The sequence below is a fragment of the Triticum urartu genome, chromosome 3A (genome assembly GCF_056163025.1).
Source record: "Triticum urartu cultivar PI428250 chromosome 3A, HENAU_Tu73, whole genome shotgun sequence".
Taxonomy (NCBI): domain Eukaryota; kingdom Viridiplantae; phylum Streptophyta; class Magnoliopsida; order Poales; family Poaceae; genus Triticum; species Triticum urartu.
In genome coordinates, this window is record NC_141875.1 from 150,837,027 (window position 1) to 150,862,865 (window position 25,839).

A 25,839-nucleotide genomic window follows, 5' to 3' on the forward strand; every position below is an offset into this window, starting at 1 on the left:
CCTCTTGAACACTGCGTTGGTTTTCCCTTGAAGAGGAAAGGGTGATGCAGCAAAGTAGCGTAAGTATTTCCCTCAGTTTTTGAGAACCAAGGTATCAATCTAGTAGGAGGCCACGCACGAGTCCCTCGCACCTACACAAACAAATAAACTCCTCGCAACCAACGCGATAAAGGGGTTGTCAATCCCTTCACGATCACCTACGAGAGTGAGATTTGATAGATATGATAAGATAATATTTTTGGTATTTTTATGATAAAGAGAAATAAAGATGCAAGTAAAATAAATGGCAAAGGAAATAACTAAGTATTGGAAGATTAATATGATGGAAAATAGACTCGGGGCCATAGGTTTCACTAGTGGCTTCTCTCAAGAGCATAAGTATTACGGTGGGTGAACAAATTACTGTTGAGCAATTCACAGAATTGAGCATAGTTATGAGAATATCTAGGTATGATCATGTATATAGGCATCACGTCCAAGACAAGTAGACCGACTCCTGCCTGCATCTACTACTATTACTCCACACATCGACCACTATCCAGCATGCATCTAGAGTATTAAGTTCAAGAGAACAGAGTAACGCTTTAAGCAAGATGACATGATGCAGAGGGATAAACTCATGCAATATGATATAAACCCCATCTTGTTATCCTCGATGGCAACAATACAATGCGTTCCTTTCTGCCCTTACTGTCACTGGGAAAGGACACCGCAAGATTGAACCCAAAGCTAAGCACTTCTCCCATTGCAAGAAAGATCAATCTAGTAGGCCAAACCAAACTGATAATTCGAAGAGACTTGCAAAGATAACCAATCATACATAAAAGAATTCAGAGAAGATTCAAATATTTTTCATAGATAAACTTTTCATAAAACCACAATTCATCGATCTCAACAAACACACCGCAAAAGATTACATGGAATAGATCTCCACAAGAGAGGGGGGGGAACTTTGTATTGAGATCCAAAAAGAGAGAAGAAGCCATCTAGCTAATAACTATGGACCCGTAGGTCTGAAGTAAACTACTCACACTTCATCGGAGGGGCTATGGTGTTGATGTAGAAGCCCTCCATGATCGATACCCCCTCCGGTGGAGCTCCGGAAAAGGCCCCAAGATGGGATCGCGTGGATACAGAAAGTTACAATGGTGGAATTAGGGTTTCGGCTCCGTATCTGGTAGTTTGGGGGTACGTAGGTATATATAGGAGGAAGGAGTACGTCGGTGGAGCAACATGGGCCCCACGAGGGTGGAGGGTGCGCCTGGGGGGTAGGCGCGCCCCCTACCTCGTGCCTTCCTGGTTGATGTCTTGACGTAGGGTCCAAGTCCTCTGGTGTCACAACCCTAGAATAATTGTTTGTAATTAGTGGCATTGCATCCATGCATCATGTCTAAAATTTATTTGAATTTGAAGTGGGGACTTTCGAAACCCTAGCACAGATGAATCCAATTAGGTTCAAATAAAAAATCATTTTCAATGAACCCAAAATTCCTTTGGAAAAGTTCATCATTTTTGAATTGGTCTAGAACCTCTGCCAAAAATGGTGCACATTTTCCTAGGTCACTTTGGATTTTTGAATGAATTCTTAAAGTATTTGAATTTGGGCATTTAATTGCTATAAATAATTAAAATGCCCAAATAATTTTGAAAGTGGTTGAGGGCTATTGGAAATATTTTCTAAAGTGCCCACAATTATTTTCAGGGGTTTTGAAAATGCCTTAGCAGTTTATTTAAGTCAAAACAATTACAGAAAAATAGAAAACATGAACTAAATTAGGAAACAGAGAGAGAGAAGTTACCTGGCCACCTATCTAGCGCCCAACTGGCCCAGCTTCTCTCGGCCCAGCCCACCAGCCCAACCGCCAGGAGCTTCTTCAAGCTCCTGCCAGTAGGAGCTGCTGCGTGCCCGCATCACAGCCGACCGCGGCCACGTCTCCCTGCCACCTCCTGCTTCCTTCCCCGTCCTCGACCGGGCTCCTAGAGACGCCCGAGCCCCCTGGTCCTTCCCCTCTCTCGCAGCTCACTCTCCCCTCCTCTGCTCTCTCACTCGCACGCACCCGAGCGGCCCCGTCGCCGCCGACATGCACCACCGCGGCCACAACCTTCCCCGTGCCTCTCCGACATGACCCCAAGCTCCGCCACAACGTTGTCGTCCTCTCCATCGAGTCATGCGGCGCCAGAAGCTCTGCTGCATCTCTAACGCCATCGTTTCTGACCTCGGGTGCTGGTGATGCCCACCGTCGATTCGCCGGACCCCGTGCCTACCTTGCCTTGCCAGCAGCACCAGCAGACCCGCGGTGAGCCGATGCTTCTTTTCCCCCTTTTTGTGCTGTTCCCCACGCCCTCTAGCCGTCGCCCCACGAGCATCGAACTCCGGCCATCGCCATGGCCGGCGAGCCTCACGCTCCCGAGCTTTTCCGCTCGTCTCCGTAGCACCCGCGTGCTCTCCAGGTCCCTATGAAGCCATAGAAGCCCTTGTTTGGCCTCCCCGTGCACCGCAGCGACGCCTGCCTCGTGCCCGTGGCTTCGGCAGCCGCCCGGCTCAACGCCGTTGTCGGTGTCAAAATCAGCGGATCTCGGGTAGGGGGTCCCAAACTGTGCATCTAGGCGGATGGTAACAGGAGACAAGGACACGATGTTTTTACCCAGGTTCGGGCCCTCTCGATGGAGGTAAAACCCTACTCCTGCTTTATTAATATTGATGATATGGGCAGTACAAGAGTAGATCTACCACGAGATCAAGGAGGCTAAACCCTAGAAGCTAGCCTATGGTATGATTGTCGTCCCTACGGACTAAAACCCTCCGGTTTATATAGACACCGGAGAGGGCTAGGGTTACACAGAGTCGGTTACAACGGTAGGAGATCTACATATCCGTATCGCCAAGCTTGCCTTCCACGCCAAGGAAAGTCCCTTCCGGACACGGGACGAAGTCTTCAATCTTGTATCTTCATAGTCTAGGAGTCTAGCCGAAGGTATAGTCCGGCTATCCGGACACCCCCTAATCCAAGACTCCCTCAGTAGCCCCTGAACCAGGCTTCAATGATGACGAGTCCGGCGCGCAGATTGTCTTCGGCATTGCAAGGCGGGTTCCTCCTGTAAGTACTTCATAGAAGATTTTGAACACAAAGGTAGTGTCCGGCTCTGCAAAATAAGTTTCCACATATTGCCATAGAGAGAATAATATTTACACAAATCTAATTTGATGACGTATTCCGTAGCGTGACATCACACCACAGCCAAGTCTTTATTCGAATTGTTTTACTGTCCCACCTCAGCGCGTTTAGCGAGGCGGTTTCCTTGACACGTCTTATCAAAGCAGAGATTGTGTCCCCTTATTCCGGGATTCTCATCAATACGGGCGTGGATAACCCAACCGCGCCATTGATTATGGTGCTTGGGAGATAAGCGAGTTTTACCACGCTGGTGGGGACGCATAGTCGCATCCGCCCATATAAGGGGATAAGGATCCACCTTTTCATCCACGCCTTCTTCCTCCTTTGCCTATCCATTTCCGCGCACTCGAGCTCCAGCGCCCAAGTCCGCACACTCCACCTCAACCTTCTCCAGCCATGTACAGAGCGGGAGGCAAGTGGATGGTCTCCTCCGTCACGGAGGGACACATCAAAAAAACTGAGGAAGGCCAGATACTTGTCTAACAACATTGTGCACTGGCTTCCCGAAGAGGGGCAGCTCATCCCCACCCCTAGGCCCCATGAGAGGGTGGTGTTCCTCCCCCATTTCCTCCGCGGACTGGGCTACCCTCTCTACCCATTCGTCCGGGGGCTCATGTTCTACTATGGCCTGGATTTCCACGATTTGGCCCCGAACTTTGTCCTCAACATCTCGATGTTTATCGTCGTGTGCGAGGCTTTCCTCTGTATCCGCCCCCATTTTGACCTATGGCTCAAGACTTTCAATGTCAAGCCGAAGGTGGTGCGTGGCACCTAGGCGGAGTGCGGAGGCGCCATGGTGGGCAAGATGCCCAACGTCCTATGGCTCGAGGGCTCCTTCATGGAGTCCCTAAAGGGGTGGCAATCGGGGTGGTTTTACATCACCGAGCCGCGTGACCCTGAATGGGTCGCAGCCCCCGAGGTCCGATCCAGACCCCCTACGCGGCTCACCTCCTGGAAAGAGACGGGCCTATCATGGGGTAAAAAAGGAGAGCTGACCGGGCTCCAAACATGCGTCCCAACACTGGTGGACAAGAAGCTCAAACTTGTCAATGTAGTCCAGGTTATGCTCATCCGTCGGATCCTCCCGTGTTAACAACGGGCTTTCAACCTGTGGGAGTTCGACCCGGCGCAGCACCGAACTCTGAGCAAGCTCTTCGACACGACGTATGAAGATGCCTGGAAGGTGCTTTTCAAGGGCGCCGAGGCCCCCGCATCCGCTACCGAGGATCGCGGATTCAGCTCGCAGCGTCACGCTAGTGCGGTAAGCTGTTTTTACCTTTTATAGGGTATTAGTTTTTCATAGTTTGACTCCATGCGGGATCTAAGCTCCCTTACCTTTGACAGGATTGGCAGGAGACATCCGGACAGATCAACTGTCCGGCTCCTTTGCCTGAAGGCCCAACGGACGCTCGCTTGGCGAAGCTGCTGGTTCCCGCACCCTATGTGGTGCCAGAGAAGAAGGCCAAGAAGAAGGCCACGGGGACTCGAAAGAGTGCCTGGCGCCTGGAGGTGTCGGATTCATCATCCGACGACTCCAAGACGCACTCCTCCCGTGAAGACGAGGAGGAGGAAGAAGAGACCTCTCCCCCTCCAGCGGGGGGAGGGAAGAAAAGGAAGGCCGCCCCAACTAGGGAGGCCAAAGGGTCCAAGAAGGGGAAGACCCCTCCTCCAGACTACTCCACCAACGCCGACGACGGCGAAGAGGAGTGGCCGCACAGGGCCAAGCCCCTGGCGAGATCGTAAGTATCCGGATACCAGAGTGATTCATAGTATTCCCCCATTGCACAGCTTTTCCTTACGTCGAACATGTTTATGCAGTCCACCCAAAGACCGGCTCGACGTGTCGTCGAGCGGTTCCCTGGATTCGTCGGATGTGAATTCGCTTCCGACGGCTACCTCCCCCCATCCTACGGACGATGCCGAGGTGGCATCCCAACAGGTTCCAAGCCAGGAGGAGGTGGTTCTGGAGGCGCCGCAAGGCGACCTCCCGGACTCCAGGCGTAAAGGGGATAGAACCCCCAAGGGCTCCAAGTCCGTCCTTGAGCCGGACACCGCGCCGGAACCTTCAACGGTTCCGGACTCCGGTAGGCAGCCTCCTTCCAAGAGGAGCAAGCCTACCGAGCCGGTGACCTCCGTCCAACCCGAGGCACCGGACAATCTGCTGGAGGTGCTTAACGGCGCCTCCATCGACGAGGAGCACCGCACTATTATGAGTGCGGTGATCCAGAAGGTTTAGTCCGCCAAGAGCGGACTGACTAAAGCCTGTGCCAGCCTTCTAACAGGCTTTGAGGTAAGTAAAGAATATGTAAAAATATTACCGCATAGACAGTAGCCCCTGATGCTCTATTCGGCGTTCGGAAAGAAAAGCCGAATAGAGGATCTAATAACATTCGCAGGAGTCTAACATAATCAAGTCAATATGCGTATGCAGGCTTCACTGCTGGCCTCCATCGCACTAACTGCGGAGGTGGATACGCTGAAGCAAAACCTCGCGCGGTCCGAGAATGAGCTCGGCCATGCCAAGAGGCAACTCGAGGAGAAGGAAGGTAAGTAATACCTTGCGCAAGTATATAGAGAATATGTGGTTGCAAAAAATGACAGGATCAACGTGCTATTATAGGGGCCACGACCGAGGTGGCAACCCTTAAGAAAGCGCTGTCCGAGGCCAAAAACAGAGCGGCCGCGGAGCGCACAGAGAGAGGGAAGCAGGAGGCGCGGGTGGAGGAGGTGGGGAAAGAGCTCCAGGCTCGCGTGAAAAAACACGAGGGTTTGGAGCTTGACTCAAAGACGCAAGCGTCCGAGCTTGCGGCAGCCCTCGAAAGCGCGAAGTTTGCCAAGGCCGAAGCCCAGAAAGCCCTCTAAGAAATTGAAGCGATGAAGAAGATAGCGGCGGGTAAGGCATTCATTATGCAAAGCAAGCACGTGAAAGTGAATTAATTGTTACTTACCCGAGTCCGGAGCTCTCCAGGAGCATTCACAGATTTGCCCCGTAGTGCGTCTGATGCCGCCGCCTACTACCGATCCGAGGAGGGGAGCTCGACGGAGAAGGTGTTCTGGTCTCAGTATGCTGAGGCTGGACACCTGGTGCCTTTGATCGACCAGCTGAAGCAAATGGTCGAGCTCCACAAGGTGGCCGAACAGGCCATAAAGGGCCTCATAGTTCGGCTTTGGCATGGAGAGGCTCTGCCTGGTAGCTACTTCGGGCTGGTGAGGCGGCTGGTGGATGCCTGCCATGGCTTGAAGTAATCAAGCGCTCCGTCTGCATCGAAGGTGCCCGTAGGGCGCTTGCCCGTGCTAAAGTGCACTGGGGCAAGATGGATGCGGAGAAGCTGGTGAAGGACGGGCCACCGCCGGGCAAGGAGCATCGCCTCCCGGAAGCTTATTATGAGGGCTTCTTGAACGGTGCCCGCCTTATAGTGGATGAATGCTCCAAAGATGTATTTTTTGAGTAAACTCGCATTTGTGATCTATACGCTGAAAACTTGTTCATATGCGCTAAGCAACACTTTTGAATTTAAAATATTACCTTATGTGCGGTTGTTTATAAAATTTGAGAGATGGCGAGTCGTCGGCTGCTGCCCCCATGCCACGAGTGCTGGGGTGTTCGGGATAAACATGAGCGCTCTTTTTCCCATTCTTGGGTCCTTCGAGGGAGGCGCTCAACACAACGAACAAGGCAATCAGACTATAATGCTTGAACACTCTCACTTAGCCATAGAATTCTATAATTTTAAATTTCGGCGAAGCCCCTAGTGTTTGGAAGACCGAGTTCAGGGCGCTATCCACGCCTAGGCCGGACAAAGCCGACTCCTCGCTCTAAGCGGCATAAGTCTTTAGGGACTCGAAAACCTCTCGAACAGCGACCAGCTCTCGCCTCATCATGACGGTCAGTTTTAGCTTTCTCTATTGAGGTGCTTAGCCCAGCTCAACTGGGGCACAATCGCAGTAGTTCTCCTACTGCTACCTTAGCCAATATAATGGAGCGTAAGGTACCAAAACATAGGATCCGGGCAAACCCTATTATTGACCCAAGACATGATTCAGAGACGATGCATATAATGCTATAAGTTCGGGGTGCCGCACTTGTAAAAGTGTTCGGACTTCTCACACCGTATTGTGGGGTACTTAAGCCCCTGGCGTATTGGCCGTACCAAAGTGTACGGGTGCAACATGTCATTAATGAACATATATTCGTAAAAAAGAGTAATGCAATAATAGACGGAAGCTATGCATTGTTTATTTAAAAAAGTTGCGATCAAAGCAGAACGATACAAATAGTGCAATAAGCAAAAGATGGGACTATTTAACATGTCCTTTCTAGGGGCGGGCTGTGGAATGGTATGTGAAACAGGTATACTGCTTGTTATAGAGACCACCTTAGAGTTCCATAGTGCGGCGTAGCTTTCTGCTCCCCTGGTTGTTGTATCGTTTGTGCGGCAATTGTACTGCCGGATAGGCCTTCCGAAGAGTGGAGTCCTGAAAGTAAGAGAAAATGAAGAAGTCGGCAGCCCCTAGTGCGGTTTAAGCCGCGTTTCGGGCGTGCCGTGATGGTGCCCCTCCCCCTGTGCCCATGGTATTTCCAGAGCATAGTTATGTACGCGCAACACTGGTTTCGCAAGTTCGCGAGGGCTGGGGTTGGGGCCGCATTGCTACACTTGCTCGGAACATGCCAGGCGGTCTTGTTGTAGGTTACTCCGGGCGCGCTTGACGGTGTCCAGATGTTTAATGGCCGGACTGGAGAATTGCCTTGAGAGGTTGTTTTGTACTTCCGCTGCGGTAGCCACCGTATGCTCCTCCATTCGGAGAGAGGTTCGGTGTTTCCATTGACCGTGATGACTCCTCGAGGGCCTGGCATTTTGAGCTTGAGGTATGCGTAGTGCGGCACCGCATTGAACTTGGCAAATGCGGTTCGCCCGAGCAGTGCGTGATAGCCACTGCGGAACGGGACTATGTCGAAGATTAACTCCTCGCTTCGGAAATTATTCGGAGATCCGAAGACCACTTCAAGTGTAACTGAGCCTGTACAGTTGGCCTCTACACCTGGTATAACGCCTTTAAATGTCGTTTTAGTGGGTTTAATCCTCGAGGGATCGATGCCCATTTTCTGCACTGTATCCTGGTAAAGCAGGTTCAGGCTGCTGCCGCCGTCCATAAGGACTCTAGTGAGGTGAAATCCGTCAATAATTGGGTCTGGAACCAATGCGGTGAATCCGCCATGACGAATGCTAGTGGGGTGGTCCTATCGATCAAAAGTGATCGGGCAGGAAGACCATGGGTTGAACTTTGGGGCGACTGGCTCCATCGCGTATACGTCCCTTAGCGCACGCTTCCGCTCCCTCTTAGGGACGTGGGTTGCATATATCATGTTCACCGTACGCACTTGTGGGGGAAAACCTTTCAGTCCACTGCTGTTCAGCGGCCGGGGCTCCTCCTCGTCATCGCTATGCAGCCCCTTGTCTCTGCTTTCAGCATATAACTTGCCTGCCTGCTTGAACACCCAACAATCCCTGTTGGAGTGATTGGCTGGTTTTTCAGGGGTACCATGTATCTGGCATGAGCGGTCGAGTATTCGGTCCAAACTGGACGGGCCCGGAGTATTTCTTTTGAATGGCTTTTTCCGCTGACCAGGTTTAGAGCCTCTGAATCCGGCATTAACTGCCGTATCCTCGGCATTGTCGCCATTAATGCGGTGCTTTTGCTTGTTGTGACGCGACCTGCCACTGCTGTCCTTGGTATCCGAATTACCAGGGCTCTTGGTCATGTTATTGCGACGAGCTAGCCAGCTGTCTTCTCCCGCGCAAAAGCGGGTCATAAGCGTCATGAGGGCTGCCATATATTTCGGCTTTTCCTGTCCTAGGTGTCGTGCAAGCCACTCGTCGCGGATGTTATGCTTGAAGGCTGCTAGGGCCTCTGCGTCCGGACAGTCGACGATTTGATTTTTCTTGGTTAGGAACCGTGTCCAGAATTGTCTGGCCAATTCCTCTGGCTGCTGAATTATGTGGCTAAGGTCATCCGCGTCTGGTGGTCGCACATAAGTGCCCTGGAAATTGTCGAGAAATGCGGTTTCCAGGTCCTCCCAACAACCAATTGATTCTGCTGGCAAGCTGTTAAGCCAATCCCGAGCTGGTCCTTTAAGCTTGAGTGGGAGGTATTTGATGGCGTGTAGGTCATCACCGCGGGCCATGTGGATATGAAGGAGATAGTCCTCGATCCATACCGCAGGATCTGTTGTGCCATTGTATGATTCGATGTTCACGGGTTTGAAACCCTCGGGGATTTGATGATCCATTACTTCATCTGTGAAGCATAGTGGGTGTGCAGCGCCTCTGTATTGGGCTATATCATGACGCAGCTCAAACGAGCTTTGTCTACTGTGTTCGGCCCGGCCGGATTGACTGTATCCGAAGTGACGATTACCGTCTCGTGCCGTGGGGCGCCCACGCGATCCATATATCGATCTTGTTTGCGTTGCCTTGTCCTCCAATATATCTCGCAGGTCTGGCGCATTTTCCTGTGCCTTGGTATTTTTTGAGCGGCGCCGGGGTGCGGCTTGAGTGGAGGGCCGAGAGGCCTCTCTGTCGTGGCCATGGGGTGGCCGGTCGGCCGCATCATGCGCTGGTGATGTAGGTTTAGGTGCTTCCTCCTCTAATCGGGGTAGCAACCTACGCTTTGGGTAGCTCTTGGAGGGGCGTTCGATTTCATACTCTTCGGCCGCAAGGACTTCAGTCCATCTGTCGGCTAGCAAATCTTGATCAGTTCTAAGCTGTTGTTGTTTTTTCTTGAGGCTGCTCGCTGTGGCCATAAGCCTGCGTTTGAAACGCTCTTGTTCGACGGGATCCTCCGGCATGACAAATTCGTCGTCGTCGAGGCTTGCCTCGTCTTCGGAGGGAGGCATATAATTATCATCCTCGACCTCTCTGTCTGCCGCTCTCTCAAGAGGGCTGGCTTCTCCATCCTCCTGTGCTGAATCTTGCTGGAGGTGGTTGTCTTCGGCACTGTCCGGGGTGTTATTATCTCCCGTGCAGGAATCGCCATTTTTGCTTTGGCGGGATTTAGAGCGGTGCCGCTCACGCTGGCGCTTAGGCTGCTTCTTGGAGGGGTCATCCTCCGCTGTTCCATCGCCATTGCCTTCTTTTGGGGTGTCCACCATGTATATATCATACGACGAGGTGGCTTTCCAGTGCCCTATTGGTGCTGGTTCTTGATCGTCTCCTGCATCGGCGTACATACCGTCGATGTCTTCGGAGTCAAAGTCGAGCATGTCGGTTAAATCATCGACAGTGGCTACGAAGTGGGTGGTGGGTGGGCTTTGAATTTCTTCATCATCCGCATCCCAACCTTGCTGACCATAGTCCGGCCAGGGCTCTCCTAATAAAGAGAGAGACTTTAGTGATTTCAGAATATCGCCGAAGGGAGAGTGCTGAAAGATCTCCGCGGCGGTGAACTCCATGATCGGCGCCCAATCGGGTTCGATTGGTAGGGGATCGGAGTCTGGAGAGGAGTCCGGCTCCTTGGAGTCACGGGCTTCGCAGAGAATAGGGCTGGTGTTCGGCACGATCGCCGTAGAGATTGCAGCCCCTGAGGTGGTGTCCTACCACCCATCCTCGATTGGCACAGTTGGCTCCAAATTAAGGGTCGGAGCTGATGCGGGTGCGGCCTCCAGGGCACTGTTCGGCGGCAGAGCTAGATCATGCCGATCATGACAGTGTGGCAAGCTCGGTTACGGCTCGAATCCGTCGAAGATCAAGTCTCCGCGGAGGTCGACAGTGTAGCTCAAACTTCCAAATCTGACCTGATGGCCAGGGGCGTAGCTTTCGATCTGCTCCAGATGGCCAAGCGAATTGGCCCGCAGTCCAAAGCCGCCAAATACGAAGATCTGTCCGAGGAGAAAAATCTCACCCTGGATCGCATCGTCGAAGATGATCGGAGGAGCCATCGGGCCTAAAAGTGACGACACAGAGGAACTCTCAATGAAAGCACCAATGTCGGTGTCAAAACCGGCGGATCTCGGGTAGGGGGTCCCGAACTGTGCGTCTAGGCGGATGGTAATAGGAGACAAGGGACACGATGTTTTTACCCAGGTTCGGGCCCTCTCGATGGAGGTAAAACCCTACTCCTGCTTGATTAATATTGATGATATGGGCAGTACAAGAGTAGATCTACCACGAGATCAAGGAGGCTAAACCCTAGAAGCTAGCCGATGGTATGATTGTCGTCCCTACAGACTAAAACCCTCTGGTTTATATAGACACCAGAGAGGGCTAGGGTTACACAGAGTCGGTTATAATGGTAGGAGATCTACATATCAGTATCGCCAAGCTTGCCTTCCACGCCAAGGAAAGTGCCTTCCGGACACAGGACGAAGTCTTCAATCTTGTATCTTCATAGTCAAGGAGTCCGGCCGAAGGTATAGTCCGGCTATCCGGACACCCCCTAATCCAGGACTCCCTCAGCCGTCGCCAACTCCGGCGACCCTGCGCCCCCCTGCTGCCTTCGTTGGATGCGCGAGAGGAAGGGCTGCAGACTGGTTCCCTTCGTGCATCGAACCGCTGCCGGAGCAGCGTCTCCGGTGAGCTTCCACCATGGTTTTGGTCGCTGCTGGCCAACTCCGGCGGGCTGACATGGCGCTGGATTAGTTAGGCTAACCGCCAAATTAGCAGTAAATAATTAACCTCCTAGGTCACTGACAGCGGCCCCCCTTGCTAATTTTTCGGTTAGGAATTAAGTAACATCAATTAGTCCTCAGTTACACTGACATGTGGACCCCACACGTCAGGTTTGACCTGGACCCAGCCTGTTGACCTGCTGAGGTCAACATGACGTAGTGCTGATGCAGTAAATACTTTCTGGATTTTAAATGATTTATTTATTTCAGAAAATAGCCAAAACTTCTAAAAATCATAGAAAATCAACCATAACTCCAAATGAAATAATTTATATATGAAAAATTATCAGAAAAATTCAATCTATCCATCTGTACCATTTTCATGCATGTTAGAACAACTTAAGACTACTGTTTAGGACAAATCAAATGAATGGTATTTAAATAACCACATGTGGAGTTTGAATTTGAACTTTGGGTTCAAACCAACTTCATTTAATTGTGTTGCTAGTTGCATTAGGTCAATCAACAACATATTTCCATGTAATTATCATGCATCATGTTGTGCATTGGATTGATTGTGTTCCTTTTCTGTTACCAGTGGTTGTCCCCTCTCGATAGACGTGTTCCGACGATGAGTTCGATGACACCGATGAAGAGCTATACTATCTTCAGAAGTGCAAGGCAAGAAAAACCCCCTTGTTCATTCCGATACAATCCCACTCGCTCGCTCCTGCTCTCTTTTACTGCATTAGGACAACAACGTTTCAACTGTTACATGCTGCGGTAGCTGAACCCCTTTCCTTTGCATGACCTGTCATTGCCACAGTAAATAGATGAAACCCACTAGCATGAGTAGGAGTTGTTTGAGCCCTAATGTGCCTACTCATTCATGCTTGTTTGTCATGCCTGCTACTGCTTAGAGTTGAGTCAGGTCTGAATGAATTGGAACGTGGTGAACATGTCCTACCGTTGAGACCTAAGTGTGTGAACACGATTTGGTAAAGGTAGCGGTGAGAGGCCATGTAGGAGTACATGGTGGGTTGTCTCATTGCAGCAGTTCTTAGGAACTGAGTTCTGTGTTTGTGATCCATGAACAGTTACTACCACACATTGGGTTCCGGTAACTCGGCCCTTCTCGGCTTATTAATCAACTCGATCTCTGTCCAGGAGTTGCAACTAGTTTCTAGTTTTTGTAGGTAGTGTTAGTAGTCTACCAAGTGGCACCCGGTACAGGTGGGCTTGGGACAGAACAGGCACAGTGGCACGGTGTACCAAGTGGTACCCGGATGGTGGGCTTGGGAACCCTGCACACATCGTTTGGGGCCGTGAGCGACACCCCGGCCGGATCTCCTTGCGGATGGAACCCGAATAGGCGATAAACCTGGACATGAGACTTGTGTGGTTAGTCAGGTCATGGCCGACTCCCTCGCCAGGCTTCCGCTTGAAGGTTGCCGAGGTACACGACGTGTACATGGTGGTAAGTGGCGAGAGCGTGTGTGAAGAAGTACACCCTTGCAGGGTTATCATTATCTATTCGAATAGCCGGATTCCTCGGATATGGAAACTTGGACCCCTTGCATAGTTCATAGACAAGTGAAAGTGGATACTCTAAAATGCGCAAGATAAGCGTGAGTGCTATGGATGGCGTTCTCGTAGGGAGACAGGAGCGGATCCATAGTGGTGTATTGATATGGTGAATATGTGGACTCGTGTGCGCCACCTCAAAAGAGCTACTTGCAGTCGTAGTTCAGGATAGCCACCGAGTCAAAGCTGTCTTGCTGCAGTTAAACTCCACCATCCCTTCGTTGATAATGATGCATATGCAGTTAGTTCTGATGTAAGTCTTGCTGAGTACATTTGTACTCATGTTTGCTTAATTTATGTTTTTGCAACGAGACTTCGGTCTCGCTAGTAGTTCCACGTGGACTTCGACGTTTAGCTTGTTACCTCAGCTACGATCTTGTACCCTTGGGAGGTCTGGTAGATAGTCAGGCTCCTCAGCCTTCTTCATTTTTAGTTGTCTGTACTCAGACAAGTTAAGCTTCCGCATGTGCTTTGACTTGTATGCTCTGAATGTTGGGTCATGAGACCCATGTTTGTAATATCTCGCTCCTCGGAGCCTAATGAATAAATACTTGAGTCGTAGAGTTATGTTGTGATGCCATGTTGTATTTACACATATCGAGCATGTTGTGTGTATGATTGAAATGCTTGGTATGTGTGGGATCCGACAACCTAGTTGTTTATCCTTGGTAGCCTCTCTTATGGGGAAATGTAGTCTTGTGCTTCCATGAGCCATAGTAGTCCGCTACAGCCCGGTTCACCGGAGTCCTGCTAGCCCAGCACTACTGCTCCAGAGCACTTGATTGGCTGGCATGTGATTCACTTCGTTCCTGTGTCTGTCCCTTCGGGGAAATGTCACGCGGTGACATCCGGAGTCCTGCCTAGCCTACTACAGCCCGGGTTCCCGGAGTCCTATTAGCCTAGTGCTACAGCCCGGATTCACACGCGGCTGACCGACATGCTCGATGTTGATTCATGTATGCCTGTCCCCGTAAGTTAGTGCCACTTTGGGTTCAGGACTAGTCATGTCGGCCTGGGTTCTCTGTCATATGGATGCTAGCGACACTATCATATACGTGAGCCAAAAGGCGCAAACGGTCCCGGGCCATGGTAAGGCGACACCCGTGGGAATACCGTGTGTGAGGCCGCAAAGTGATATGAGGTGTTACAGGCTAGATCGGTGTGACTTAGAATCGGGGTCCTGACAGCTTTGGTATCAGAGCCTGACTGCCTGGAGGATTACCAAGCCAAACCGATCGAAGTTGAGTCTAGAAATGCTTTAGTTATGTAAGGTAATTGATTGTGGAAGGGAACGTAAGGCTCTTTTTACTCCTTATCCTCATGACCTTCTAATCTGAGTCATCTTATCTTTTTTACGGGGTTAAGAACTAGGCTTCTCTTCTATCTCTCAGGATGACGTGTTACTAAACCGTAGTTGCCTAGGATTGTAGGATTTAAGCCTCAGTCTAGTTTCTACTACTCCAGTGTGTTGTTAGTTGGACTTGGAAACTTGATATTGCGATGTTAAGTGGTTATGCCACCATTTTGTAGGATGTCTCAAATCTTTTTGAGCATTTACAACCGTTATGCTGTCCAAGTCATTCCAGGTTTCTAAATAATCTGATGCAATTGCAAATCCTTCCTCCGTTCCCGATGTCCTTTTGGTTAGAATAAGCACACTAGCCAGTGAGTTGAGGTACTCTGTTGCCTCGACATATATGTTGGAGCTATTACTATGACCCTAAGTGTCTTAGAGAGTCACCTAGTAATCTAGCAATGCTTTGTATTCCCGGTGTGATGATTCTGGCCATTGTTCTCAAAGCATCCCATGATGCCATTTAGTAGTAGGTATTCTACTCTTGGGTTCCTGACCCAAGATTCACTCCACTTACCTTCTATTGATAGTGTTTGCTAGTTCCTTTAGAATATTAGTAACCTTTGCGATAGTCCTCGAGGTACGTGGTATTTTTCTTCTTCCAAGTACCATGAACTGCTTATGGCAGAAGTTCTTTTGAACCAAAAGATCACAATAAGAGTGCTCTTGATGAGTTCTTCATTCTACATTGTGAATCTGCCAGTTCTACCTTTCTACATGGGTTATCCGGAAGAAATGTTGAGCTTTGCTCGACATACTAATCTATGCATCCACAACTCAGAAAGATATATGTTCCTTGAGTTGTCCCTCCTTCGTTGTTTCTGACCTTCGTCTATCAATTGATAGTCGAGGGTATATCATTGCATTCGTTCATCCAAGTCTATTATTCTTGTGGTCCGTCAAGCCATTCTACTCCAGAATGACTAGGAAAAAACAAACTCCAGAACCTCATCCATATCTAGGATTGGGTCAAAGCAATTGTATTCCGCAGATCAAAATGCCAATCTAGATTTTGCTCTGTTCTACCTTGAAGTGTTACCATCTTATTGTCAAGAATGTCATGAGAATTGCACCACCTCTTATGAATTCTTGACAGAGTGATACTTCTCGCCATCATTATTCATTCCTCGGTCCCGTGTTGTTGTAAGATTGCCGATAAGTGAATTGTGATGTGTGAAATCAATACTCCTAGCAACCCTGTTGCTTGGTAGTTAATGGACAATACTCTCATTCTTAGCGTGCTGGTTATTGAATCATCATCCTAAGATTGATCGTGCTGCCTAGTCCATATTTCCGGGTGCACTCATCGACCAATGAGTTAGGATTGTGACAATCCCTTGCTTCTTGATCATATCGTCTTGCCCTGAAAAGCAAGATTGTGCTCGAGCTAAATAACATATCGGTGCTTCGTGATTTTCCGAATATCTTCTCGGAAGTATTACCAGGTTGTTCCCTGATTGCTATGTTGAGTTCGTGATCATGTTGGTTTTTCTCTAAACCATCCATTCTCCAAGAATATGTGTTGGATACCCCCGAGCTAGTTGGTTAAGCTAAACAACAACTTGGAGAGTTGGAAGATGGAAGCTTGTCTGACTTAGTTCATGATAAGGGATATCTTTTTGGTGTGTGTGTGTTGAAGAAAGATGATATCTTCATCGATTGGTCCCTGTGATCAGTTGTTGGACCTATTGCCTTATCAACTTTGATTTGAGTATGGGATATCGTCAAATCAAATCAGAACCAACGATGATCATAATGTTGTCTTACTTGTGGTTGATCCCTCGAGCATACACCATTACATCTTTTGGGTCTGACCAATGCTATCACCGTGTTCACATGATGGTGGAAGTCCAGTGATATGGAAATTCTGATGAGTTGCTGTTGAACCCATCAGCAGCATTTTGTCTCCCCCATGATCCATGTTGAACATCAACCTAGTATTGGAAACTTTGTAAGCAATGCCTTCGTGTTCCATTCATGAAGCTTATGCTTGGATGGAAGAATTGACTTCCTCAAATTCATGTGCATTTGGAGCAAGTTGCCACCATGAGTTTGAGAAAGATTGTTTTGTTTCCTCTAGTACCATCCCAAGTTAGTTATGCATGTGCGTATGTATTATATGGTTTGGTAGATTAATTACCTCCACTCCATATGTATTCCCTAGCACACCAAGCCACTGATTGATTTGTTCAAGGAGAAGAAGTTCCTTCTTAAGAGCATGCCTTATGCAAGGACTTTGTTATCCTTGATGATGGTTCCCCACCTGAACTCGGTAGTGTTTTTATTATAAGACTACCACGTGGTCATGCTTGTCTGGGACAACATGTTCAGATGTGTTAGCAGAACCAGCTCATGTTTTGGAGCTTACTACCATAGTTCATTTCCCCGAGAATCTCGCAACGTCATATCGTCGAATTGTGTTGCACACTTTCATTTTTATTTCTAGACTTGATGAGTCTGGAATATCCTGACACCAACCAGATCTGAATCTCAGGCAGATATGATGGTTGGAACACACTCCAAGAACTATAATATTGGTCTCTCTGTAACCGGTAAAGTGGATGTCGTGGCCAACACACCCAGCCGGAAGACCTATTATTGTAGTATCTTGATCGAGGAAGTTGGCCACCTCCCCATAAGGATTTCGTAGGATTTACTCCAGGAGTTCTTTCTTTTGGATCCTTTGTATTCCGAAGTCCGACCACTACTTGATGACTATGTTGATGCTTTAAAGCATGACCGTGGTAACCAGTACATCAAGGAGAACATTAGAAGCGGAGTGCTAAATGTCTCTCGGTCGATCATCCAGATTTCATTCCCTTGGCCTCGCTAAGGTGAAATATGAGAAAGGGTTGTCTTTCTATGCATCTGCATTGTCCATCACTATTCGTCAAGGTAGTAAGATGTGTTGCCAGGATCCTCGACTCGGATGTTGGTAGAACCTTGATGGATATGGAAATGCTCAAGTTCTTGAGAGCACGCGCAAACAAATTCATCCGTTACATTGTCTTCAACAAGGTAGTCCACATCATCCATCCTAGTCGGAGTATGCCATTCTTTCGAACCCTTCCAATGATCGATTCTGATTACCTCAGGCTGATATAAAGAGTTTCAATGATCTTTGTATCAAAAGTAATTCTTTTTGCCACTTAAGGGAAATGCTCTACGAGTCACCTTTCCCTAAGGTGTCCCGTTATGGAATCATGGCAATTACCTCCTTGCTACTTTGAAACCATGCACCATCCTACTCCAGCGTGGAATTGTTGCCTACCAATTTGAACCCTTGCCATCTATTAGCTCCCATCTCTCTTGATGTGTGTTTTGTGTCTCAGCCCAAGAGATATTTCAATGTCTCACTCCATGAGTTGATGTAGAGTTGCTCGATCTTTGAGAAGATCGTTTCCTGTAGAGTTTCCTTCCGTCGTCATCGTGTTGGATGAAGATCTCGAAGACAAAGACGTCAAGAGCAATGTGAAGCAATATATCGATATCTTCGAGAAGGGCAGTTGAATCGAGAAGATTGTGATAGTTTTGTGACCCCTCTGTCTTCTTACTCCACTTCTTGAATCTTGGGACGAGATTCTTAATTTAGTGGGGGTGAGTTGTCACAGCCCTAGAATAATTGTTTGTAATTAGTGGCATTGCATCCATGCATCATGTCTAAAATTTATTTGAATTTGAAATGGGGACTGTGGAAGCCCTAGCACAGATGAATCCAATTAGGTTCAAATAAAAAAATCATTTTCAATGAACCCAAAATTCCTTTGGAAAACTTCATCATTTTTGAATTGGTCTAGAACCTCTGCCAAAAATGGTGCACATTTTCCTAGGTCACTTTGGATTTTTGAATGAATTCTTAAACTATTTGAATTTGGGCATTTAATTGCTATAAATAATTAAAATGCCCAAATAATTCTGAAAGTGGTTACGGGCTATTGGAAATATTTTCTAAAGTGCCCACAATTATTTTCAGGGCTTTTGAAAATGCCTTAGCATTTTATTTAAGTCAAAACAATTAAAGAAAAATAGAAAACAGAAACTAAATTAGGAAAGAGAGAGAGAGAGAGAGAAGTTACCTGGCCACCTACCTAGCGCCCAACCGGCCCAGCTTCTCTCGGCCCAGCCCACCAGCCCAACCGCGAGTAGCTTCTTCAAGCTCCTGCCAGTAGGAGCTGCTGCGTGCCCGCATCACAGCCGACCGCGGCCACGTCTCCCCACCACCTCCTGCTTCCTTCCCCGTCCTCGACCGGGCGCCTGGAGAAACCCGAGCCCCATGGTCCTTCCCCTCTCTCGCAGCTCACTCTCCCCTCCTCTGCTCTCTCACTCGCACGCACCCGAGCGGCCCCGTCGCCGCCGACATGCACCACCGCGGCCACAGCCTGCCCCGTGCCTCTCCGACATGACCCCGAGCTCCACCACGACGTCGTCGTCCTCTCCATCGAGTCACGCGTTGCCAGAAGCTCTGCTCCATCACCAACGTCGTCGTTTTCGACCTCGGGCGCCGGTGATGCCCGGCATCGATTCGCCGGATCCTGTGCCTCCCCTGCATTGCCAGCAGCACCAGCAGACCCGCGGTGAGCCGCTGCTTCTTTTCCCCTTTTTCCGCTGTTCCCCGCGCCCTCTAGCCGTCGCCCCACGAGCATCGAGCTCCGGCCATCGCCATGGCCGGCGAGCCTCGCGCTCCCGAGCTTTTTCGGTCGTCTCCGTAGCACCCGCGTGCTCTCCAGGTCTCTACGAAGCCGTAGAAGCCCTCGTTTGGCGTCCCCATGCATCGCAGCGACGCCTGCCTCGTCCCTGTGGCTTCGGTAGCCGCCTGGCTCAACGCCGTCGCCAACTCCGGTGACCCTGCGCCCCCCTGCTGCCTTCGTTGGATGCGCGAGAGGAAGGGCTGCAGACTGGTGCCCTTCGCGCGTCGAACCACTGTCGGAGCTGCCTCTCCGGCGAGCTTCCACCATGGTTTTGGTCGCCGCCGGCCAACTCCGGCGGGCTGACGTGGCGCTGGCTTAATTAGGCTAACCACCAGATTAGCACTAACTAATTAATCTCCTAGGTCACTAACAGCGGCCCCCTGCTAATTTTTCGGTTAGGAATTAAGTAACATCAATTAGTCCTCAGTTACACTAACATGTGGACCCCACACGTCAGGTTTGACCTGGATCCAGTCTGTTAACCTGCTGAGGTCAGCATGACGTAGTGCTGATGCAGTAAATACTTTCTGGATTTTAAATAAATCAGAAATGATTTATTTATTTCAAAAAATAGCCAAAACTTCTAAAAATCATAAAAAATCAACCATTACTCCAAATGAAATAATTTATATATGAAAAATTATCAGAAAAATCCAATCTATCCATCTGTACCATTTTCATGCATGTTAGAACAACTTAAGACTACTGTTTAGGACAAATCAAATGAATGGTATTTAAATAACCACATGTGGAGTTTGAATTTGAACTTTGGGTTCAAACCAACTTCATTTAATTGTGTTGCTAGTTGCATTAGCTCAATCAACAACATATTTCCATGTCATTATCATGCATCATGTTGTGCATTGCATTGATTGTGTTCCTTCTCTGTTGCCGGTGGTTGTCCCCTCTCGATAGACGTGTTCCGACGATGAGTTCGATGACACCGATGAAGAGCTATACTATCTTCAGAAGTGCCAGGCAAGCAAAAACGCCTTGTTCATTCCGATACAATCCCACTCTCTCGCTCCTGCTCTCTTTTACTGCATTAGGACAACAACGTTTCAACTGTTACATGCTGCGGTAGCTTGACCCCTTTCCTTTGCATGACCTGTCATTGCCACAGTAAATAGATGAAACCCACTAGCATGAGTAGGAGTTGTTTGAGCCCTGATGTGCCTACTCATTCATGCTTGTTTGTCATGCCTGCTACTGCTTAGAGTTGAGTCAGGTCTGAATGAATTGGAACATGGTGAACATGTCCTACCGTTGAGACCTAAGTGTGTGAACACGATTTGGTAAAGGTAGTGGTGAGAGGCCATGTAGGAGTACATGGTGGGTTGTCTCATTGCAGCTGTTCTCATGAACTAAGTTTTGTGTTTGTGATCCATGAACAGTTACTACCACACATTGCGTTCCGGTAACTCGGCCCCTCTCGGCTTATTAATCAACTCGATCTCTGTCCAGGAGTTGCAACTAGTTTCTGGTGTTTGTAGGTAGTGTTAGTAGTCTACCAAGTGGCACCCGGTACAGGTGGGCTTGGGACAGACTAGGCACAGTGGCACAGTATACCAAGTGGCACCCGGATGGTGGGCTTGGGAACCCTGCACACATCATTTGGGGCCGTGAGCGACACCCCGGCCGGATCTCCTTGCGGATGGAACCCGAATAGGCGATAAACCTGGACGAGAGACTTGTGTGGTTAGTCAGGTCGTGCCCGACTCCCTCGCCAGGGTTTCGCTTGAAGGTTGCCGAGGTACACGACGTGTACATGGTGGTAAGTGGCGAGAGCATGTGCGAAGAAGTACACCCCTGCAGGGTTATCATTATCTATTCGAATAGCCGGATTCCTCGGATATGGAAACTTGGACCCCTTGCATAGTTCATAGACAAGTGAAAGTGGATACTCTAAAATGTGCAAGATAAGCGTGAGTGCTACGGATGGCGTTCTCGTAGGGAGACGGGAGCGGATCCATAATGGTGTATTGATATGGTGAATATGTGGACTCGTGTGCGCCACCTCAAAAGAGTTACTTGCAGTCGTAGTTCAGGACAGCCACCGAGTCAAAGCTGGCTTGCTGCAGTTAAACTCCACCATCTCTTCGTTGATAATGCTGCATATGTAGTTAGTTCTGATGTAAGTCTTGCTGAGTACATTTGTACTCATGTTTGCTTAATTTATGTTTTTGTAGAGAGACTTCAGTCTCGCTAGTAGTTCCACGTGGACTTCGATGTTTAGCTTGTTACCTCAGCTACGATCTTGTACCCTTGGGAGGGTCTGGTAGATAGTCAGGCTCCTTAGCCTTCTTCATTTTTAGTTGTCTGTAATCAGACAAGTTAAGCTTCCGCATGTGCTTTGACTTGTATGCTCTGAATGTTGCGTCATGAGACCCATGTTTGTAATATGTCTCTCCTCGGAGCCTAATGAATAAATACTTGAGTCGTATAGTTATGTTGTGATGCCATGTTGTATTTACACATATCGAGCATGTTGTGTGTATGATTGAAATGCTTGGTATGTGTGGGATCCAACAACCTAGTTGTTTATCCTTGGTAGCCTCTCTTATGGGGAAATGTAGTCTTGTGCTTCCATGAGCCATAGTAGTCTGCTACAGCCCGGTTCACCGGAGTCCTGCTAGCCCAGCACTACTGCTCCGGAGCACTTGACTGGCCGGCATGTGATTCACTTCGTTCATGTGTCTGTCCCTTCGGGGAAATGTCACGCGGTGACATCCGGAGTCCTGCCTAGCCTGCTACAGCCCGGGTTCCCGGAGTCCTATTAGCCTAGTGCTACAGCCCGGATTCACACGCTGCTGACCGACATGCTCGATGTTGATTCATGTATGCCTGTCCCCGTAAGTTAGTGCCACTTTGGGTTCACGACTAGTCATGTCGGCCCGGGTTCTCTATCATATGGATGCTAGCGACAGTATCATATACGTGAGCCAAAAGGCGCAAACGGTCCCGGGCCATGGTAAGGCGACACCCGTGGGAATACCGTGCGTGAGGCCGCAAAGTGATATGAGGTGTTACAGGCTAGATCGGTGTGACTTAGAATCGGGGTCCTGACATCTGGATCATGTTCATTCCGAAAATCATGTTCCCGAAGGTTTCATTTTATTTGGACTCCGTTTGATATTCCTTTTCCGCAAAGCTCTAAAATAGGCAAAAAACAGCAATTCTGGGTTGGGCCTCCGGATAATAGGTTAGTCCCAAAAATAATATATAAGTGTATAATAAATCCCAATAATGTCCAAAATAGGATATAATATAGCATGGAACAATAAAAAATTATAGATACGTTGGAGACGTATCAAGCATCCCCAAGCTTAATTCCTGCGCGTCCTCGAGTAGGTAAATGATAAAAACATAATTTTTGATGTGGAATGCTACTTGGCATAATTTCAATGTAATTCTCTTAATTGTGGTATGAATATTCAGATCTGAAAGATTCAAGACAAAAGTTCAATATTGACATAGAAATAATAATACTTCGAGCATACTAACTAAGCAATTATGTCTCTTCAAAATAACATGGCCAAAGAAAGTTATCCCTACAAAATCATATAGTCTGGCTATGCTCCACCTTCACCATACAAAGTATTTAAATCATGCACAACCCCGATGACAAGCCAAGCAATTGTTTCATACTTTGGTGTTCTCAAACTTTTTCAATCTTCACGCAATACATGAGCGTGAGCCATGGACATAGCAGTACATGTGGAATAGAATCATGGTTGTGGAGAAGACAAAAAAGGGAGAAGATAGTCTCACATCAACTAGGCGTATCAACGGGCTATTGAGATGCCCATTAATAGATATCAATGTGAGTGAGTAGGGATTTCCATGCAACAGATGCACTAGAGATATAAGTATATGAAAGCACAAAAAGAACTAAGTGGGTGTGCATCCAACTTGCTTGCTCACGAAGTCCTAGGGCATTTTGAGGAAGCCCATTGTTGGAATATACAAGCCAACTTCTATAATGAAAAATTCCCACTAGTATATGAAAGTGATAGCATAGGAGACTCTCTATCATGAAGATCATGGTGCTACTTTGAAGCACAAGTGTGGAAAAAAGGATAGTAGTATTGCCCCTTTTTATTTATTTATTCTTTTGGGGGGGGCTTCTTTTTTTTGGCCTTTCTCTCCTGTTTTTATTGGGACAATACTCTATGAATGATGATCATCACACTTCTATTTATTTATAACTCAATGATTACAACTCGATACTAGAACAAAGTATGACTATATGAATGCCTCCGGCGGTATATCGGGATAGCAATGATGCATGAGTGACTTATATGAAAGAATTATGAACGGCGACATTGCCACAACTAAAATGTCAACTACATGATCATGAAAAGCAATATGACAATGATGGAGCATGTCATAGTAAATGGAATGGTGGAAAGTTGCATGGCAATTTATCTCGGAATGGCTATGGAAATGCCATGATAGGTAGGTATGGTGGCTGTTTTGAGGAAGGCATATGGTGGGTGTATGATACCGGCAAAAGGTGCGCGGTATTAGAGAGGCTAGCAATGGTGGAAGGGTGAGAGTGCGTATAATCCATGGACTCAACATTAGTCATAAAGAACTCACATACTTATTGCAAAAATCTATTAGTTATCGAAGCAAAGTACTACGCGCATGCTCCTAGGGGATAGATTGGTAGGAAAAGACCATCGCTCGTCCCTGACCGCCACTCATAAGGAGGACAATCAATAAATACATCATGCTCCGACTTCTTAACATAACGATTCACCATACGTGCATGCTACAGGAATCACAAACTTCAACACAAGCATTTCTCAAATTCACAACTACTCAACTAGCATGACTCTAATATCACCATCTCCATATCTCAAAACAATTATAAAGTTTCAAACTTCTCATAGTATTCAACACACTCATAAGAATTTTTTTTATTAATCTTGAATGCCTAAAATAATTAAAGAAAATTACCATGCTGTTTTGTAGGACTCTCAAAATAATCTAAGTGAAGCATGAGAGAACAAAAGTTTCTATAAAATAAATCGACCATCGTGCTCTAAAAGATATAAGTGAAGCACTAGAGCAAAAACTATATAACTCAAAAGATATAAGTGAAGCACATAGAGTATTCTAACAATTTCCGAATCATGAGTGTCTCTCTCAAAAAGGTGTGTGCAGCAAGGATGATTGTGGACAAATAACAAATAAATACTCAAATAATACAAGACGCTCCAAGCAAAACACATATCATGTGGTAAATAAAAATATAGCTCCAAGTAAAGTTACCGATAGAAGTAGACGAAAGAGGGGATGCCTTCCGGGGCATCCCCAAGCTTTGGATTTTAGGTATCCTTAGATTATCTTGGTGTGCCATGGGCATCCCCAATCTTAGGATCTTTCCACTCCTTGTTCCACAATCCATCAAATCTTTTACCCAAAACTTGAAAACTTCACAACACAAAACTTAAAGTAGAAAATCTCGTGAGCTCCGTTAGCGAAAGAAAACAAAACACCACTTCAAGTTACTGTAATGAACTCATTCTTTATTTATATTGGTGTTAAACCTACTGTATTACAACTTCTCTATGGTTTATAAACTATTTTACTAGCCATAGATTCATCAAAATAAGCAAACAACACACGGAAAACAGAATCTGTCAAAAACAGAACAGTCTGTAGTAATCGGCAACTAACGCAAGTTCTGGAACCCAAAAAATTCTAAAATAAATTTCTGGAAGTGTGGAATTTATCTATTAATCATCTGAAAAAATAATTAACTAAATATAACTTTTCAAATAAAAATGGCAGCAGTTCTCGTGAGCGCTAAAGTTTCTGTTTTTTACAGCAAGATTAAAAAGACTTTCCCCAAGTCTTCCCAACGGTTCTACTTGGCACAAACACTAATTAAACACAAAAAACACAACCAAAACAAAGGCTAGATAAATTATTTATTACTAAACAGGAGCAAAAAGCAAGGAATAAAAATAAAATTGGGTTGCCTCCCAATAAGCGCTATCATTTAACGCCCCTAGCTAGGCATGAAAGCAAGGATAGATCTAGGTATTGCCATCTTTGGTAGGCAATCCATAAGTGGCTCTCACAATAGATTCATAAGGTAATTTAATTTTATTTCTAGGGAAGTGTTACATGCCTTTCCTTAACGGAAATTGGAATCTAATATTCCCTTCCTTCATATCAATAATTGCACCAATCGTTCTAAGGAAAGGTCTACCAAGAATAATAGGACATGAAGGATTGCAATCTATGTCAAGAACAATAAAATCTATGGGCACATAATTCCTATTTGCAACCTTAAGAACATCATTAATTCTTCCCATAGGTTTCTTAATACTGGAATCCGCAAGGTGCAAGTTTAAAGAGCAATCATCAAAATCACGGAAACCTAGCAAATCACACAAAGTCGTTGGAATCGTGGAA

The 25,839-nt window shown here is 47.4% G+C and overlaps 1 protein-coding gene across 1 annotated transcript in view; it reads left to right on the forward strand.

Moving 5' to 3' along the window:
* LOC147979000 (uncharacterized) overlaps window positions 1–18,093 on the forward strand; it is a 37,321-nt gene extending 19,228 nt beyond the window's left edge. The window contains exon 5 of the mRNA XM_087514981.1: window positions 18,052–18,093. Coding sequence (XP_087371107.1) covers window positions 18,052–18,093 — 42 coding nt within the window. The remainder of the gene's footprint in view (window positions 1–18,051) is intronic.
* Window positions 18,094–25,839: the final 7,746 nt, after the last annotated feature.